Raw genomic sequence first — 19,939 nt, 5'->3', positions numbered from 1 at the left:
AAGAATCAGCTATGAAACTTCAAATTTAAATTGGAAACACGGATCAGTTATTTTTCCCTTCGGAAACCCTAAGATGGAAAGCTATGCAAATGCAAATTGCAAATGGCTTGCAGTTGACAGGGTTTTAGGGCTTGCTTGTCAGGGAAGCTGTACGAATGTTTTTGGTTAGTAGCCTAGCTGATAAGCTCAGTTACCAGGCTATAGGCCTAGCGCAACTACCGCATTATTTACTATATCAGTTAGCCCAGTGAGTTCAGGCTATAAGTTTTACTCTTGTGTGTGTAGTTTATATAGCCACTGGCATTATAATTGCATTATTGCTTACAAAAAGTGTTCAAAAGTCCTGATACTGGATCCAGGAACATTCTATTTGTCTTAGTTTGTATTATGTCTTAGAACTTAGATGCATTGCTGATAAGAGAATATGATCTGGTTAGCCTGGCCAATTAGTGCACAACTGTATTGGTACTAGGTTACCGGTACCAGTTATATGCCATGGATGCTTTTTCCTACAATTGACTTTCTAAACAATAACTCGTTAAAATATTTTTTTTTAATTTTGTAATTTGCGGTGTGCGGTGCGGTGCAGTGTCAAAGTTCCAGATAAATTGCGGTGCGGTGCGCGGATAGATGAGTCAGTTGCGGTGCGGTGTGCGGATAAAAATTTTGGGTTCGCTGCATCTCTAGTGCAGACATGTTGCGTTGGGGCTTGGCAGAGAGTGCTGCTTGTGAGTGTGGCGAAATGCAGACGGCAGCCCACATTATCATGGATTGCCGGCTATATAGACCACCCCATGGTATGGAAGGTCTAATTTCCATCGATGACGACACCAGGCAGTGGCTAACCAATGGATGCCCTGACATATAGCGACAATACGAGAGAAGAAGAATGACTGTTTCAAGAATCTCCAAAATTGTTCGTGGAAAGCAAGCACAAAAGCCTCACTGATTGACTGTTAAAATTGCGTATCAGCAATTAATAAAAGAAAAAACCTTAAACATTCTTGTGTGCTTTTATCATAGTTATTTAAGACATTGGAGTAGACATTATTTTTCACTGGACCCCGTCAAGAACAATCGTGTCTTCGGAAAATAAACAGCTTGTTTTTGAGATTTGCAAGGTAAATTCAGCCAAAAAAGGATGTCAATAAAAAATCAACCAGGTTTGGTAACTATAAAAATTATTGGTAGAGCTTTCGGCGCCGTAAAGGCGGCTTGGCTTCATCAGTACTCTTATTCAAATAGAATGAATGATTAAAAAAAAAGGTTCGCATGGTTGACTGGATACGATGACATCACAAGGGGCCACCAAAACGGTGGGGGTAAATTTTACTTTTTTCATTCGGCAAGGGGTAAACGAGACAAAAAAGGTTAAGAACCCCTGCCTTAAATTGAATCTTGCTTGAACATTTTTAATCTTTTTAGACATGTTGGATCAATATGCCTGGATAGTGGCCAACGCAGTTTTTGAAGTCAAGGTTCAGTTGGTCAAGCAAAAATAGTAGGCTACACGTTTAGCTAAACGCAGCAGCACCAGGTTTTAAGTTAAAACAATAGAAACCCTTTGATGATGCAAAAATCAGTAGGCTTAACAGCATCAAATTACACGAGTTTAACATAGTCTACCTTAATACGAGATTGATTTTTTCTGATGGGAAACATCTGAAGTAGGATCTACCATGATCGAAAAATACTTGTAACTGCCTATTTCATTCAAAAATTTGTTTATTTTTCAAGTTGGTACTTTAATAATTTAGTGGCAGAAATGGGCCTCCCTCAAATTTGAAAGAGCGAAAAACTACTTGCTTTTCCGTTACAATGTTGTGCTAGAGAGAAAAGTTGCCCGACTTCCCCCCCTCTCGGAGCCCTTGTCTGTAAGGCGTAGTCATGCACAACAATAAACAAATCTGGTGCCAGAGAGCCATTTGTCAAACAGCACTGCGAATTTCAGAGAAATCTAAATTGCTTTTTAGGTGACAACTTTCAAAATTATATTTTCTGTAGTGGTTTAACTTCACAAAAAATGATTGGCAGTTAGTTGTACACGAATGTGATCGCTTGTTGAATACTTGTAGTTTGCTTTTCACACAAATTATTATAAAATCATCATCAATCCAGTGGTCTAACGAAAATGGACGTATACTTGTATGCAAGTGCACGTCCATTTTGTTTGTGCGACAAGTTACAAACATTTAGTATGACAACGCGTTGGCATAACTAATGACAACGCGTGGCATAACTACCATCTTGCAAAATAAACGTTTTATTAATTTTTCCAAGTTATTACTCTCGCTGCTTGCAGCTTGAACCAACATGAAGCATCACTTTCCCATAATTTATATTCCAAATGTTAGCAGTTGAATTTTTGAACTTATTTTTCAGATAAAATGATGGTTATAGAAAACATATTGGAATCCAAAATTACAGGTAAAAACAAATAGCTTATATTAAACCAAAATAAATGCTTGGACTTGTTAACGCTTAGTTTGAATACATTTTCAAATTAAAATATGGCACGATCGCAACACCTTAGGCTATGGTAGTAATCATGCTGCTGACAAAATCAACCCAAAATGCAATATTGTGAAAAGCATCATAACATTCGGAAAAAGTTGCCTTTTCAAATCTGATGTTTTGTGAATGGGTTACTGCGCATTGATAAAACAGTGTTTTTTTAGACTATTTACAATGCAAAAAAAAAATTAAAAAAAAAACGCTGAAAATATAACTTACTAAAATGCCAGAGTAGCCTACCAAACGCATTAAAAAACCGTCAATTTTCTCAAACGAGAGTACGGGAGCACCAGACATTTGACCACGAGAGTACGGGAGCATCTGAACTTTAGAGACTTAAAGAAAAGTGCCATCAAGGACCATATCATGGATTGTTCTTTTTGCACAGATCAAAAATTCTCTGCTGACTCATTTAAAATTTTACGCAAAGGCAAATCCCAATTTGACACAAAAATTCAGGAAGCGCTGTTAATCAAACGCTACAATCCAAATTTAAACAAACAATTATTTGCCGGTGGCGCCTCCATTCTCCTCAATATTTATTAGTTGTATCACGTACCCCGTGGTGCAAATTCATTTGTAACTTAGTCATGCAGTTGCCTTTTCTTAATGTAATTTTTCGTCTGTCTGTATGTTTTCCACTCCATTGCTTTTAATCGTTGCGTGTTTCTCGATGCTTTTAGTGAGTTGTTTAGTTAGTTAGTTAGTTAGTTAGTTACGGTAGTCACTGTCAAGAAGTGAAATTTATTGTAGTTTATAATTATTTACAGATTCCTGATGAGGACTTAAGTTAAGTCGAAAACGTTTGAATGTTGAACTATTTGTAAATATGTAATATACTGTTGTAATGCTCAACCCTGTGCTATTGTTGTGTCTTGCCTGTCTTTGGTATAAAAAAGCAAACTCTCTCCCGAAACTATATTTCTCAAATGTGGCGTTAAAACCGCCAAAATGGCAATCCTGTTTGCCGTGCAAGATGAAGCCTAGCGTTTGGCTTCCAGTCCAGATGCTATTATAGCTGCTGCCCGCGGGCCGCATGCGGCCCGTCCAAGAATTTTGTGTGGCCCGCAAAACAATTTCACAATCGCTCATGCATTAAAGACAAAAGACATCTCAAAACTGTTTTATGCCTTCACTGGCACACCTTTCCTTTGCTAAGTATTTAAATGTCACTAAGTATTTAAACGACTTAAATGTCCAACTTCAAGGGCCAGATCAACTGTTGCACTCGATGTTTTCCAAGGTTACATCTTTCATGTCAATGCTGAGCCTTTGGTGAAATCAGTTGAAAGATAACAATTGCGCGCATTTTCATACATTGAAAAAACGCAATCCAACTTCATGTACTCAATACGCTTTGGAATGTTCAACTCTTTTGGAAAGTTTTAATGTTAGATTTCAGGATATTAAAAGCAAAGAACTGGAGCTTGATATCTTTTCTATCCCCTTCAATGTTACACCTGCTTCTGCGCCCTATGAGCTCCAACTTGAACTCATAAAACTACAGAGTGATGACAGACGCTAAAAGCGATGGATGTGAACAAGCAGTTGCTTGAATTTTATCGTGTATGTTTATCAAAGGAAGAGTTTTCAAACTTGAGAGCTCACGCTCTCAAATGGTCATCTGTTTTCGACAGCACGTACCTATGCATACAGTTCTTTTCTAAAATGCACTTTACAAAAAGTCGTTACAGGTCGAGACTGACAGATAAAAATCTTAGTATGCAGTTGAGGGTTGCCACATCGTCTGTTCAACCTAATATTGAACGCTTAGTCAAGCAAAAAAACTTTCTAAAAATCCCACTAAGCAAAAAAATTCAATGCTTCTATGCTATTTTTTAAATATTTTATGCTTCAATGCTGCATTAGATAGCTTCAGCTGTAAGCTATGATTTGCATGGGCTTTTGTTTGTTGTTTGAAAACGAGATTTATTAACTGATTTGTTGTTTCGGAGCATAATGGTCGAAACGTTTAGTCAACTTGAGCAAAAAGAATAGAGCCAAAAAAAGAAGAAATTATACTCATATGAAAGCAAACGCTTCGAAAATTACACTGTCTTCATTATCAGTGCAAGTACTGTTGCTCTATCCTTTTTGCTCAAGTTGATTTGTTTTTATTTTTTACTGTTGTATGTTTCGATTCTGCGTAAGATAATTTCAACTGTGTGGGTTTTATTACTTTCATCTGCCGTTTGTTACTTTTCATGAATAATATCTTGAGTCGCTTCTAAAAGATTTCATAGTAAGTTACGATTAAAAAGTTGTGTGGCCCGATAACTCATGTGTAATTGACAAAGTTCTATAAGCGACCGCAATAAGGTTCGTCACCCCTGGTCTACAGGATGTGCTTTTTGAAAATAGACATTTAAAAATATAGCCAGACATTTAAAAATATACCTAAAGGTGGACACGAACATTGGCTTCTTTGCTTTCATGTCCACTTAATCTAAATCTTCAACTCGATGCAAATAAAATCTTATTAAATCTTATTAGTGTAAACTGTATCATGTTAATTTTGGCCGCCACAAAATATGTAAATGTCAAAATCAACATGACGCGACTGCTTCAAATCTTTGTATAATTACGCAACTAAGCTTCATCGTTTGTTGTGACAGCTAGAGTGCCATTTACGACAGGGCAGGCTCTTTACTGGAAAAGTAAGGCTGCAAATACTTTTTTCAAGCAGAAGCCACCAGGACGTGCAATAAAACAACAAACATCCTCTGTAAACTGTAATACAAGTTTAACAACTGACTGTAGACTCCGTTGGATTCGAACACAGATCAGCAAAAGTCATGATTCAGTCGCAGCTTTTTTCATAGCCCGAAACTTTGCAGATTGAAGTAATGACAATCAATACAAAAAACTTTATATTTTTTCTATTTGAATTACAGAATTAATTTTAAAATTACGTCAGTGTGCTCTTCAAAATTTCTAACAACACACAATTTGAAAGGCACTAGTTAAGAAAATTTCAGTAGAAACCTAGGGTAAGTTTAAAATAATAGATGGCAAATAAAGGGTTAAGTGACCTTTATTCCAAAATTAGCATTTACTTATGGCAAAAAATGTTCGCTTGTCTAAAACTGCTTAAATCAACATAAAAAAAACTTCTGAGTATTTAACCCTATCTGTAGCGACACGGGGTTTTATGAGGACACCCCACTCTAGTAGAGAAATATTTCACAGAAGGAAATATGCTAGAATTGTGAAATTTCTTGACTTTTAGTTTTTGTTCTTTGCAAATTTTTTAAACCTACAGTACACTGGTCATTTTTCTGCCTTCCTTCCCTTCACAATAAGTATTTCATCTCAGGTTGCTAGACATTTTCGTGCAATGCTAGATATATATAATTTAATGTTAGTGCAATATAAATGTTAGTGCAATTACTTAGAAATGTAAAAACGCCCAAAAATTCTTTATATTTATGAGCAAAAGTAATTTTTTTTAGTTTAGCATTACTCTATGTTATAATTCAAAATTTCAATTTTGAAGCTATTTTGGAGAAATTAGAGTTAGAACCAACTTTCTGACGTTTTTTCATCTCAAACACTTTATTTCAATAAGCTTGTTTAGTAAAAATTTAATTTCTATACGAACAATACACATGGCTACTACCTTGTAAAATATTTTGGCTCTGTGATTTTCATAGCTCCCGTTATTAGCGATTAAATAGCACGGGCCAAGATAGCCCGTGACGTACTTTCGGGAGCAAGTCTTTTAGGCGCAGACAGTTAGGCGCTGGTCTAATAGGCGCGCACACTGTGGCGTCTGGATATTTAGGTGCAGAGCACTGTGGCGCCCGGTCATTTAGGTGCTATTCCTAGTAAAGTATGTAGATTGTATCAGCATGGCAGCTTGCCAGAAAATTATATCATGGCTTCCGTGAGTGAAGCTGCTTAAACCTGCAATGCTTTTCACACAAAATGTTTCTCGATCAAAAAGACTGTAGGCTAAATTACGTAAACTTTTTGCTTAAAATTTTCCAAATTTTCTCCATAATCATTCTGCTGTACCTCCTAAAGCATTGCGCGCAGAAACGAAGTAAAATTTTTCTCATGTGCAGAATTGTTTTGGCATTCAATTAAACTACATATATTTTCAAATTATTTTATCATGCTTGGGTAGTAAAGATTATAATGAAGTACACTTTTCTGCCAACTTTTAATTTTTTTAGAAATTAGAAAAAACACCGTATGGAAAGTTGCTAGTTGTACATTGAATGTTTTAAATTTTATTGCAAAGCTTTGCATCTTCGGATAGCTGAAGATGTATGCTTTCATTTGATGTCAAGATTGTGCGTCTACGTCGATCACATGAGATGTTTTTACGGCGTAAATATGTACAACAGATTTGTGTGAAAAATGTCTGGTTATTTAGATTAAATGTCTTGACCTCGGTGGTTGCGAAAGAGTTAAGTCAAATAATAACTATAATACACTAAACATCAGTAAAAAAAATCATACCTTAGCCTATATTGAAGCGGGTGGTTAAAATTTTGGTGTGCAGTGCCTGACTTTGCAAGTAGCCTGGGCTACAGCAAAGAACCCACAGCAAGCTCTTTTGTTTGAGAAGGTAGGCTACACGAGGTGGAAGGATGAAGATTTTTATTAAACAATTAATAAATAGCCTACGAAAAATGCGCAATCAAACACTGCAACGTATACATGAAGCCATCAGCAGCAATTTTTTCAAGCATAATGGTGGGACTTCGCTCATTATTAAACCTAGTCGGGGTTTTGACGGAAAACTAAGTTACTCTTCACTTAAGCCTACCGCCCGGTTGAATATAGGCTACAGTACATTTTTTACTGATGTTTAGTGTAGTTATTATTTGACCTAACTAAAAGTGAACTCATACATGTTCGGAAACTTGAATAATTTATTGATAAAGCTTTCGTCGACGCAAACCTGGACTAACAAGAAATAAATGCTGAACACCCGCATTAAAAAAACAACATATTTTTTCTGTTCAATATAACATTTTATGTGAAAATCATTGCCGGTTTAAGCAGCTTCACTCACGGAAGCCATAACATAGTTTTCTGTTCAATATAACATTTTGTGTGAAAATCATTGCCGGTTTAAGCATCTTCACTCACTGAAGTCATGACATATTTTTCTCTTCAATATAACAATTTGTGTGAAAATCATTCCCGGTTTAAGCAGCTTCACCCATATATTTTTTCTGTTGAATATAACATTTTGTGTGAAAAAGCATTGGCGGATTAAGCAACTTCACTCACTGAAGCCATGACCAACAACGCACACGCATTAACAAAACAATATATTTTCCTGTTCAATATAATATTTTGTGTGAAAAGCATTGCCGTACGCCCCTACCTGCTAAGCTGATACAATCTACAGACTTTACTAGGAATAGCACCTAAATGAACGGGCGCCACATTGCTCCGCACCTAAATATCCAGACGCCACAGTGTGCGCGCCTATTAGACCAGCGCCTAACTGTCAGCGCCTAAAAGACGTGGACCCGTACTTTCCGCGTACGAAAACAGCTCGTATTAAGGTAGGATTAAGTAATTTTCCCTTTGAAAAAAATCTTAACCTTTTCTATCGAATTTTGCAAAATTGGTAGTATCAAGGAACCAAGCAGTGGAAGAATATTCACTGCCTTGTAAACTTTTTATAGGCCAGGTCAGCAAATTTCTGCAGCATCCTAACTTGGTCTATGTAGTAATCTTTTTCATCAAAGCCATTGCCATAACGGCATCTACGCAAGCACTTGCTTCTGAGCTTGTGACGAAAGTTTGTAATTTAACATGCCGACAACGGCAAAATCGTTATAAAAAAGTTTTAATCAGCCTAAAGCAATAGACTAAATAATAGTAGCCTAAAGATTAAAGTAAGCAGATTAGTTTAATTGCCAATTTTAACTTAAAATTAAACGTTATATAACTCCTTTTCTAGCACTCCGCAACGTATTTGTAAGATTAGATGACGGATGGTTTGGACTATCAAATGGATACCAATACAAACTATTTAGCTCTCGTCAATCTTATGCAGCAAGCAGACAGTTGTGTAAAGCAATTGGAGCTGATGTGGCAGTTTACGGCGTCCAAAGTATGGACAATAGAAGGTGAGGCTGCAAACAAGGCTTGCAAGATTTATAGCATCATAATTATACAATTGACCAAACAAAAGCATCAACAAGAAAAGCAGGATTGCTACCAACTGATGAAAAGCAATCAACTGATAACGTGAAATGTGAAAATATATATAACTGTATTTTCTGTAAGCTAATTGACATGCAGACTGCGGTCGGTTTGACAAAGAACTTTCAGCTCGTTTATCTCGAAAATTCGGCAAGCAAATCTATGAAATCTTTACAGCGAGCAAATAAATTATTTGGCAAAGCTGCGAAAAGTTTTGCAATTTGTTCTAAAACACATCGTGAAAAGCAATTCTTATGGTGATTGGTCATATTTGTGTTTTACTTGTATTTGACGTATTCGGTTCTTGATTACTGGATAATTAAGTGTGACTGGCCAGTTTCATTGCTTTAGATTTTCATCCTTCAGGCAAATGAAAGCGGAGTTGACGTCGGACTTGCGATGGACCCCCATACTGGCATTTTTGTGCACACCTTGAATAATTTAATTTAGAATATCTTCCTTATTTAGCCAGATATGTATTTTGTGCAACAAGACTATAGAAAAATCCATTTGTGGTTAGCGTAGAACAATTAACCCTTTCTTTCCCGAATTATTTTCCTGTATTTCAAAAAATTTTAAATTCAGGCCATGTTTTATTTTTAACATCCGAATATAAAATCTAAAAAAAAAAAAAAAATGTTGGTTGTTATAGCAACAGCGAAATGTTGCCATTTGGCAACATTGGGAAGAAATGGTATGGATATCTGTAATATTTCACAAAAACACTTTATAATTTCTGAAAGAAATTTCAATGTTTCTGTGTACTGCATGTTGAGAAATTAAACATAAACGCATATAACCGCAGTAACAGTGATGTCTTGCGTCAAAGGGTGTCCCGCTGACCAAAATCACTTGGTGTGAAAGAAAATCAGTTGTTTCTTTCATTCAAGCAGACTCCACGAGGCATTTGCTCCACTTCACCCGCGTGTAGCTTGATGGCCACTGGCCAGTATCTGCACCGCATTCTTTTTGCGCCAGAAAGAGGCCAGTGGTGCAATCACGTTCGCCTGACACGCGAAAGGTCCCCGGTTCGGGCCCGGGCGGAAACACCATGGTACAGACGTTGGAATTTGTTCTTGGTGACGTTGTACTTGTTCTTGGTGACGTTCTTCTTGTCTGGCAATTTGCTCCTTCGTCTGGCGTTCTTGGTTGGCAATTTGTTGTTGCAGGACTTCGATCAGTTTCTCCATGTTTCTAAAATCCTGTAGAAATTCTGTAAAGATCCTGCCGGCGACGCCAGTTAAATGTCTGTTGTATTTCCAGACGTTTAATATAAAATAAACAATAATAATTGTAGCGATAGCCAACCAAGTGAGAAAACCATTTACCTCTTGTTACTTACTGATTCAGTGTATAAAATCAACGCAATATATAGTAAGAAAGAAACGCAAAACAATCAACTGAGGAACGTGGTACAGAACGCTCAATTGATTACACGCGCAGTGCGGTGGTAATCAATTCCAACGTCTGTACCAGAAAACGCTGAACGGTGATTATGTAGTGACGCTGGTCACGAGTTACATATATTCAACGTAAATAAAATGACGACTATAACACCATCATATTACACATCTGCAACAGGTAGAGCTTTCTTGGTCTTCTTTGATGAAGATGGGCTTTCATCATTCAGAGATGGTCTTCCACGTTTCATCCTATTCTTTCCTGCCAAAGTTAGAGCAGAAGCGATACTGCCAATGCTTGATCTTCTTCCTCATCGACAGAGACAACCACTTCTTCCATTTCAACTTATAATGACCCAGCAGTTATATCTTGATCTGGATTATAATCCGGGACAACAACATCATCATCACAATACATTTCCTCATCTCCTTCATCGCCATCATCCTCATCTGATGATGATGGCGTATGAGCGATCTTTCCAGGCTAGATTGGAGGGCAGGAAATCTTCAGCCACTCAGCAGTCTCGTCGTCCAGGATTCTCAGACCATGCGCACCGTGTGGAGGCCGGTGTATTAGGCAGTGGTGGATGACATGGTCTGCGGTCTGTTCCGTGGCACCACACTCGCATTCTGATGAAGGAGCCAGGCCCCACTTGTGCAGGTCCGAACGAAAGCGGCCGACGCCAGTTCGCAGGCGGTTAAGCCTGACCCACGCAAGCCTTGCGAGGGACATCCCTGGTGGACGGGGATCGACGTCGGGTATGAAGTCACGGAGCGTGGAGGTGTGATTTTGCCACTCCGTGTTCCACATGTGGTTCGTCCAGTGTGCCGCACTTAAACTAAGTTCTTCTGCTGCGTTCTTAAGGAGTTGTTGTGCGGCAGGCACAAAGGGGCGTCTTGATTTCAGCCGCTGCTTTATAGGTGGTGGTCTCTTGAATGTTGCATGGAGGAGATGGTCCGGGTCCAAAGCGTGGCGAGCGAGAGAAATTGTGGCTCCTTTACGGCGTAGCTCAGCGGGTTGGATGCCTGCTAGGATGGGTAGGCAGTCCGTTGGAGTGGGACGCAGGCATCCAGTCACAGTACGCAGTGCGTCGTTGATGGCGGTATCAATCTGGTGGGTGTGAGAACTACGACACCAGACCGGCGCGCAGTACTCAGCGGTGGAATGAACAAGGGCTAGGGTAGCTGTACGAAGAGTTTTAGCACCAGCTCCCCATCCGGAACCCGCCAATCGCCTCAAAAGTGCGACGCGTGTAGATAGTTTTTTGCGCAGTGACTTCAAGTGCCGGCGGTACGTGAGTGACCTGTCCAGGGTTATGCCGAGGTATGTAGGTTCGACACAGTAGGGCAGGCGTTCCCCATCAATCTTGATGTTTATCTCACGCTGTGCCTCCCGGTTGTTAAGGTGGAAGGCCGCCGACACTGTCTTTGACTTGCTGAGCTGTAGCTTCCATTTCTGGAGGTATGCTTGATCTGGATTATAATCCGGGACAACAACATCATCATCACAATACATTTCCTCATCTCCTTCATCGCCATCTTCCTCATCTGACTCGATCCCATCAGGGAGCAAAATGTAATTAATTGCATCATCAACTCCAAATCTCTTCGCCCTTTCATATAAAGGTAGCACTAGTAACTGAACAGTAATTTTTGACAGATAAGCCGCAATAAACAAAGCTAACATCAATACTTAAAGTTTCAGCAAAACACTTACACTCACTTGCCTAACCTCCCATTGTTGCCGATCGGCAACATCGAAAAACAAATAATTCTGAAACGCAACGTAAGTGTGCTCTTCCGATTATTATACTGTACCATCACTAATCAACTTGTTCTCAAACAAAATTGCCGAATATAGCCTGTCTATCCTTCACATATTATCACTTACAATACTGCACTTTCAGTAGCTTCAACCACCACACTGAACACGTGTGTTTGATAAAGCAAAACATAAAAACGAAAAACCAGTCAAGCGAAACAAAAGTCTTAAAGCAGTCTAAATAGGTTCTGTTTGTGATCTTATCTTCCCAATGTTGCCGAATGACAGCAGATAAGGGAGAAAAGCATCACAAAAGTTGTTGTTGCCGTTCGGCAACCCTGGGAATGAAAGGGTTAAGTGTGGTATAGCGTTGGAGACGCAGTCAGATCATATAACTTTGCAGCTGACAGCATTAGTGCAAAGGCCAATCTTATGGCGCGGAAATGTATTCGAAAACAAAAAGTCACATAAGCCACTAACTGATAGATTATGTCACGATACATTACAAAACAAATGCATTGATTTCAGATGTTTTTTAGCCAACCAACGGCAATAACTTTGCTCCAAATGACACAAACGTGCAATTGGCCGGTTGGCGGTTATCGATAGTCTGTAGCAAAATTAGTGATGTGATGCTGACGATCATGGCTTCAATCAGCTGCCGAGAAACAAATAGTTGATTAGATAGTACAAATGGCTAGCGTGGAATCTATACCAGCATGGTTAGCGAATCGCAATAGTTCACTGTTCTAATGAGTGCTCAGTATTGTGTTGACTGCCAAGAAAAACAGTACTCTTCTTTGTACCATTTGTTGTAAGCTTTTGGAAAATATACTTTTGTAGACCAATTTTTCGATGAATGATATACAGTGCAGTAAATTTATTGAGTTAATCGCAGTAGTGCTTCTAATGAAATGATATTAAAACATTTTTACAGAAAACCCTTGTTTAAGTAACAACGAAAATATTGTAATCTTTTAAGCAACTGTATAAATTACCGTTTGTGCAGCAATTCAATGCTGCTGCAATACGCGCAATGCTTTTCAAAGCACAATTTAGCTGCCGGTGTTTTTCTACAAAAATAGAGCAGTTTAGATACGCAACATTAATATTTTATAGAATTCTCCACTTTGTGGTTTTGATTAAATATTTCAACAACATTTCAACTGAACCAACAAAAGTTTTTGAGGATTCAAGAATTCGCTGGTTGTTGTTCTACGACAATAAAATCAACAAGAATTTAGCTGTTTGTTTGTTTGATGAAATAGACTGAAAATGCTGTAAAAAAGTTTCGCTTTGTTCATAGGTAAAAGTCAAACAAATTGTATTGGTTGTACAAAACAACTTAAATTAACATATTTTTCAGCATTGGTTTATCGTATGCCTTCTCCTAGCTTCTACGGAACCTTGTACAATAGCAATAGCAAACTATGTACAATAGCAACGTCATTTCTAGTGGAATAAACCCTTGAATAACGCAAGGGAACAATTTTGATTTTTACTTTTATTGCCTTTGATTACCCATTTGATTTAGGCTAATTTTGTAAGCTGATTTTAAATTTTTCGCTAGTTTTCTTCTATCATGTCACGTTTAGGCTCTACAACTTACAATCAACATATGCAAAGTCTTATTGTTTTTCCGAGCATAGCTTAACCCATTAAAAGCCGCCAAAAGTACCCATTGGTATTTTTAGGAAATATTTCAGCCACAAAGTTGTAGCCTATTGTCATAACTTTTGAACTAGTTTAAAAAAATTTGATCATTTTTGCTTTTTTGATGCATTTTTTTGTTTGCCTTTTAAAAGGACACCGGCCACATAGTCAAATGTAAATCTCGCGATACCTTAACATAAGAAGGTGTTTGTTTCGGTAGAAATTTGTCAGATCTTTCTTGAAGGACGTTTCAAAGTTATTGTATGAACATATTATATTCACGGTAACCATCGGTGTAGCTAGTGGGAGGTGTCCCCCCAAGTTGGCAGTCTCCCCCCCGGTCGGAAGCTTGTGGCAGTAGAATATTTTTAAACGTAAACGAAAAAGCATAGACAAAATCTTTTTTTAAATGTATTTGGCTCGAATTCTATTTGCTGGTTCCTACTTCACGCGTTCAGGGGTGCAAAATCATGGTCCACCACGGGCGGCACAAACCATAGCGATGCGCCACTGACAGTCGTCGGCTCCAGCTCGTGACCGAGCATTGGTTTCGTCATCAAATCGAATTTGGCTTTGGATGGTGATGTCATATATCGCTTTGGAGGCCAGTGTATGATGGAAAAGACGTGGGCAAAAGTCACATTCTATGGAGGTAAGAATTGTATGGAGGGAGATACGTGGTAGTTTTAACTTTTCTAGTGTTCGTTTTTCTTGGGCTTTTTGTATCCTTTTTTTTCGAAAATTTCCGTGCCTTCCTTAGATTATTTTTTCCAGAGTAATCTGTCACTAGCAAGGTTTTTCATGAATCTAGATCAATGTTTGCATGGTTGAGGAAACTTTCAGCTGATTTTTGTATCTCATTCTTGGTCTTCTGGAGGGGGGTTTTCTGTCTCTAGTTGTCCCTCCTCGTTGTTCCTTTTCATGACATGTTCTGTCCAGCGAAGGCAGTGTTGCAATATGGTGGCTTCTGAACTGGGCAACCTAGCGCGATCAAGGCTTGCATTTTTGGTGAGACAATTTTCCCAACGAGTGACTAGCATTTGACCCAGTTTCCTCTGCTGAAAATTTTCAAGACGTTTGATGTAACGGCGGTATAATGTCCAGGTTTCACAAGCATAGAGAAGAGTGGATAGAACGACTGCCCGTAGGACCATAATTTTTGTGCGGATAAATATAGCATGGTTGTTGAAAACGCGATGGTTAAGTCTTCCATAGGAACAATGTGCTCTTTTTACACGATGTTCAATATTCTTTGACAGTGTTACAAACAACCAAAAAAATGTGGCCATGTGGCCGGTGTCCTTTTAAAAGGCAACAATAAATATAAAGCAAAATAAACAAATAAAAGAAGCAAAACCTTACACAAATTAAAGTGTAGTAGGAAGCACAATATTACAGAGTGTCAAACTATGAAGAAACATAATTCATATCTATTACCAATAGGCAATAAAACATGCATGCTCCTCCTCATATACGGACGACGATTTAAGTTACCACAACAGTGTGGTTCTCACAAGGAGCCACTTGGCTTCCTAAGGAGGCATTTGTAGCTTGAAGTTTTTGTACTTATTCAATAGTTTTTTTTCTAGCTTAAAAAGTTAATTGGCGACAGCTTTGTTTGCAACAAAGATGAGCCACGAAAGAACGAAATAGTTGAAAATCACTGCTCTAAGTGTTTTACTTGGCTTAGGCCGACGCATATTTTCTCACCTGCTTGCTTCCAGAGCTAGCTCTGCCATGACGTTTACATGACTATGACTTTTATGGCTGATTACTTGATCACAATAGCAATCGTTTATATAAAATGTGAATCGTTTTTATGCATGTTACATAGGATGCCTAACAGAGTCTTTCTAACTTCTTAGTGGAATTTGCTTATAAAACAACCATAAATAAAATGTCATTTTTGAATTCAGCGCCACAAAATTAGCCAAAAACAACCATCAGATCAAAGTCAACAAAACGTATGTTCCCCAGTGTTATTTTTAGGAAATATCATAAAGCTTCAAAAGTATTGATTGCATGGTTCTTTAGTAATATTGCTCTGAAAAGTACCAAGCGCCAACCCAATCACAGAAACGATGGTTAAAGATGAAAAATACCGAACAATTGTTGATTATGACGCAAAACAAATGGCAAAAGTGTTTTACTAAGTGAAAAAGATGAAGAGTTGGTTTTTATTGATAAATTGACATGTCGGGTAATTACAACATATCGAAAGCAAGTAATATCCTAATAATGTATAGAGTATAAATTAATGCCATTTGTAGTTTTTTAACTGACTTTGCTATTGATTCTGCAAGTCGACATTAGTTCTTCTACAGTAGGCTACTTTATAAAGCAACTAGAACAAGGGTCTTAAACACGCCATTTGCATGCGGCATATTTGAGTTATCAAAATTAACAATACTGTGACCATTCAAGTTTCATATATTTTTGTTTGGAAGCACAAAATTAAAATTTACCCTAAATTTGCTCAAAAAATCTGAAAATGCCCATCAACCTTCACACGAATTTCAAGGGCTACTGTCACGTCATTGTATTGCGAGCTGGAAAGTCATATTGTTATTATTATATTATATCAGTCGGACTGAAGTAGGAGCTTGAAATTCTTGGAAGGTTCAGAAGCCGGATTATGATTTTTGCCAGTTGATACTTTCAACATACAAATATTTACGCTTTACTGGGGGCAGTTGTTATTTTGTGCACTTCTATGGTTTCTTTACCAAGCAGTAATTTTTTTCATTAAAAAGTGGGCCTGTGCTTTTTTTCATGAGAGGTGATAGGGAAGGTTTAAGTGTTATAGCATGAAAAACCTGGATTGTAGTTTGAGGTTTGTATGCGAAATCGGAGTGGAGTTTGGAGTCTACATCCCTAAAATATTTGGAGCAAGAGTGGAGTTCGGAGTCACAGGCTTTAGTGGACCAGAAGTCCAGAAAACCTGAGGCAGTAGGCCTACACCTCTGTTTTCCAATGTGTTTTGATTTCTTCGTCCTTTGTGCATTCTTATATTGTGCTTTAGTTTATTGACTGCTTATTGTGTATTGCGGCACTCGGGTTAATTTACAAATATTCGTTTGGCCCTCAAAGCAATTTGAGTTTAAAACACCTGAACTACTGTAAAAGGAGCTGCAGTAGCAATGAACACTTTTTCGATGAAGCATAGATTGCATCTTCTGGATCCACATCGGTATGGCTTTGGGCTGGCAACAATATCTACTTGATTGTAAATTCTCTGCTTCAATTTTTCAATGACCACTTTAATTTGATAAAAGACTTTACATGATTTCAAAATCTGGTTTCAAATAGAGTATCTGCAACTCAATAATACTTCTACTCAATGCTTGGTTGTTGTGATACAGTAAGAATTCGAATTATGAAAATATTTTATGTTAAAAAAAGTGTTATACTTTCCTAAATTTAGTTGATTACAAAACACAATTGAATAAAATGCCGCCCTGAAAGCAATGGTTGATTGTGGTTATTTCCTATCTGCCTCACCGCTTTCGTACTTTGTATACTGTATTCTCAGGATCATCAAGAACGCTTTGAACCCCACAGACGTATTGTGGATAGGAATGAGTGATATCGACGTAGAGGGAACGTGGAGATGGAATAATGGCGATCTTGTAACTGATTCTTTTTGGTTTAGTGGAGAACCAGGTGGTGGTGATAAAGAGGATTGCGCACTTATGAACCATGCCCACCTGCTCACCCACGACTATCCATGCTCACATGGCGCCTTACCCCTGTGCGAAAAACAATGGAAGTGACCAATGTAATGAACTTTAATCAATAACAATACGAATCCCGAGTAGAATATATTATTATCGATTGTTTTCTAAAACACGTGTCACTATCATTATGAAATATTGGTCATAAACTTTAATAATACGTATAACCTTGATTCTTGCTCTAACATGTTTTAAAATTAATTATTTTGCTTTTGTTGTATCCAGGCTTGCGTCCAGTAATTGAAGGTTTAAATAGTGGACGGGAAGGCAAGGAAGTCAATCTTCGTGTCCACTTTAGGTTTTTAAGTGCCCAGCTAAAGACACACCCGCATACTCTTGAGCGGTTTCCAACCGGCGATCTTTCTAATGCTGAGTCAGGGCATGGACTTCTAAATGGTAGCATCTGGACTGGAAACTCAGTGGGCAACATGAGGCCAAACAGTTGGTACAACAGTTGGCCAACAGTGGGCCAACAGCCAAGTAACTAACCCTGTTGGCCCACTGTTGGCCAACTGTTGTACCAACTGTTTGGCCTCATGTTGCCCACTGAGTTTCCAGTCCAGATGCTACTATTTAGAAGTCCATGGTCAGGGCTTTTACCACTTGACAATGCAGCAGACATAATTAATCATTGAAATGAGTTTTGTTTAGCTTAATATTAATAACTTCTTTTAGTTTCTTTTTGTAATCACAAAGCAATGCAGCAGTGTGTATGAACAATAACTCTAAACTTACGTAATTATTATAAACTGACGTAGCAATGTGTCATTCTTACGACGTTTAATGTAAATAAACAATAATTTCATTCGCAACTATTATTATTATGCGTCAAACTCAACCTATTTCTGATTGGGTTTAAAATAATTTTATTTGATCAAAACGAAATTGATGTTAAGTAAAAATTTGTATCTGGCAGACGATACTAAAATTTAAGATCAAAACAAAATTTCGTTGCTAAATACTTTTGACACTGACGGAATAATAAAATCAAAACGCAGTACGTATTAATAACATCTTGTATTAAAGGGATACTAAAGGAAAAACCTGACTTGGCGATTTTCCACGTTCTTTGTGTTTAACATGCTACCATAAAACGATTTTCAATAAAATGTTGCCCCATTGCGGTCTGATCAGCATTCCGCGCGTACTTTTGTCTGAGCTTTCAAAACCAGAATGGGCCTGAGCAGCAAAGCGTGCGATTGTACAGTCCTACGTCACAAAAGACGAGCAATCAGCTGATCACGCAACAGTTGTTACTGCCGGCAATTTGACTGTAGGCTATGTATGTATGTACATCAAAACATCAGATTTCAACATCAAAACATCAGACAGTTTGCTCAAAACCTCAGATCTTAAAACATCAGATGTGGTAACGTGGCTTTTGTTATTGCTGTCTTTTGTGACGTATTCTCGAGCAGTGTTTGCACTTTTTGGTCATTTTGAAAAAAAATGAAAATAAATGAAACATTGGACTTTGGGCCTTGCCAGCGCCATTGAAAACCAATTTTTTTCGGTAATTTTTTTTTAAATGTATTCTTGAATGTTCATTTTACGCATTTTAATGTTCAGTTGTTTTTTCAGTTCAGTTCAGTTCAGTTGTTTTTTTATTTCTGACCATCATATCAACACAATACACATCAACATAGCAAAGGTCAAGAAAAAGGTAGAAGCGACAAAACGCGAACGTTAAAACGTGCTTGTGATCGAAGTAAGTTATTGAGTTGAAAAAAATTTGGCACGGTCGCAACACCTTCAGAAAAATTTAAGATATAAAGGGAAAATTAAAAAAATAAAAAATGTTACAAAACAAATAAACATATAGCCTATAGGCTATAACTTTATTAGCCTACATAACTTTAGCTGATATATTGAAGATTTGTATGGACAGTTGCTATGAAGATCGGCCATGGTGCGTTATCAAGAGTGCTGATGGTCGTAAGGGGAACACGTCTTGATGCGTTTAGCTCATAGCAAAGAGCAAGGCAGGCAAAGAAAACCCCACAAAGAAATCCTACCACGGGCAAAGCCATTTCAAGCGCAACGCACCAGGCCTTGCACGACTCACAAAATAGATAGGCTATAACTTGACGACATGAAACAATGACAAAAAAACAAACTAGCAAAAAACAACATCATCATCTTGCGGAAATTCAATTATACCCAGGGAAGTTATGTCTTAATGATATCAAGCGTGCTTTGATAAAAGTTGCGTTGATAAAGCGATAATTTTAGACCCCAGTCAGCTAAACTCGCCACTTCCACACCGATCCAACGTTAGCTAACGTTGTATTAATGCAAAAATGACAGGCATCGCCAGCTGGGATGTAGTAGTGGTATGTCCCAGTAATATGATAAATTTGGGTTACCGTATGTTTTACACGTTAAACCATATTAAAGTGACAAAAAATATCCAATTTGGCATATTACGTTAAAAAAAAAAAAAAAATAGATAAACAATCAGACAATAGCATGACGATCCAGTCCAAGATATTGAAATAAAACAACTGGCCACCGCTTCACCGAAAGATGGAGATTGGTCAAAAAGGATGGAATGCTTAATGCTTAATTCCTGTTTGAAAATTTCATTTAATATGCCTTTAAAAAACTGTAGAAAAAGCTGCATGTAAGCTGTAGCCTATTTAAGGCGCTTTGCTGCCTATTAGTAGCACAAACAAAAGCTTATGGGACAATTCCGAGAGTAG

At 37.8% G+C, this 19,939-nt stretch overlaps 1 protein-coding gene across 3 annotated transcripts; it reads left to right on the top strand.

Moving 5' to 3' along the window:
• Window positions 1-638: 638 nt before the first annotated feature.
• On the top strand, window positions 639-18,390 carry LOC145775569 (C-type lectin domain family 17, member A-like). 3 transcript variants are annotated; one of them, XM_082586877.1, is made up of 4 exons: window positions 639-1,121; window positions 2,383-2,427; window positions 8,444-8,612; window positions 17,036-18,390. In XM_082586877.1, exons 2-4 carry the CDS (start codon window positions 2,388-2,390, stop codon window positions 17,274-17,276), a joined length of 450 nt encoding a protein of 149 aa, XP_082443003.1. In that variant the 5' UTR covers window positions 639-1,121; window positions 2,383-2,387; the 3' UTR covers window positions 17,277-18,390. The 3 variants fall into 3 exon arrangements, with proteins under 3 accessions (XP_082443003.1, XP_082443018.1, XP_082443010.1); XM_082586892.1 differs by lacking the exon at window positions 639-1,121 and adding an exon at window positions 1,273-1,973; XM_082586884.1 differs by lacking the exon at window positions 639-1,121 and having other exon boundaries at window positions 2,056-2,427.
• Window positions 18,391-19,939: the final 1,549 nt, after the last annotated feature.

The sequence above is a fragment of the Aplidium turbinatum genome, chromosome 1 (assembly GCF_918807975.1).
Source record: "Aplidium turbinatum chromosome 1, kaAplTurb1.1, whole genome shotgun sequence".
Classification (NCBI taxonomy): Eukaryota; Metazoa; Chordata; class Ascidiacea; order Aplousobranchia; family Polyclinidae; genus Aplidium; species Aplidium turbinatum.
This window is presented reverse-complemented; position numbering and strand designations above follow the sequence as displayed.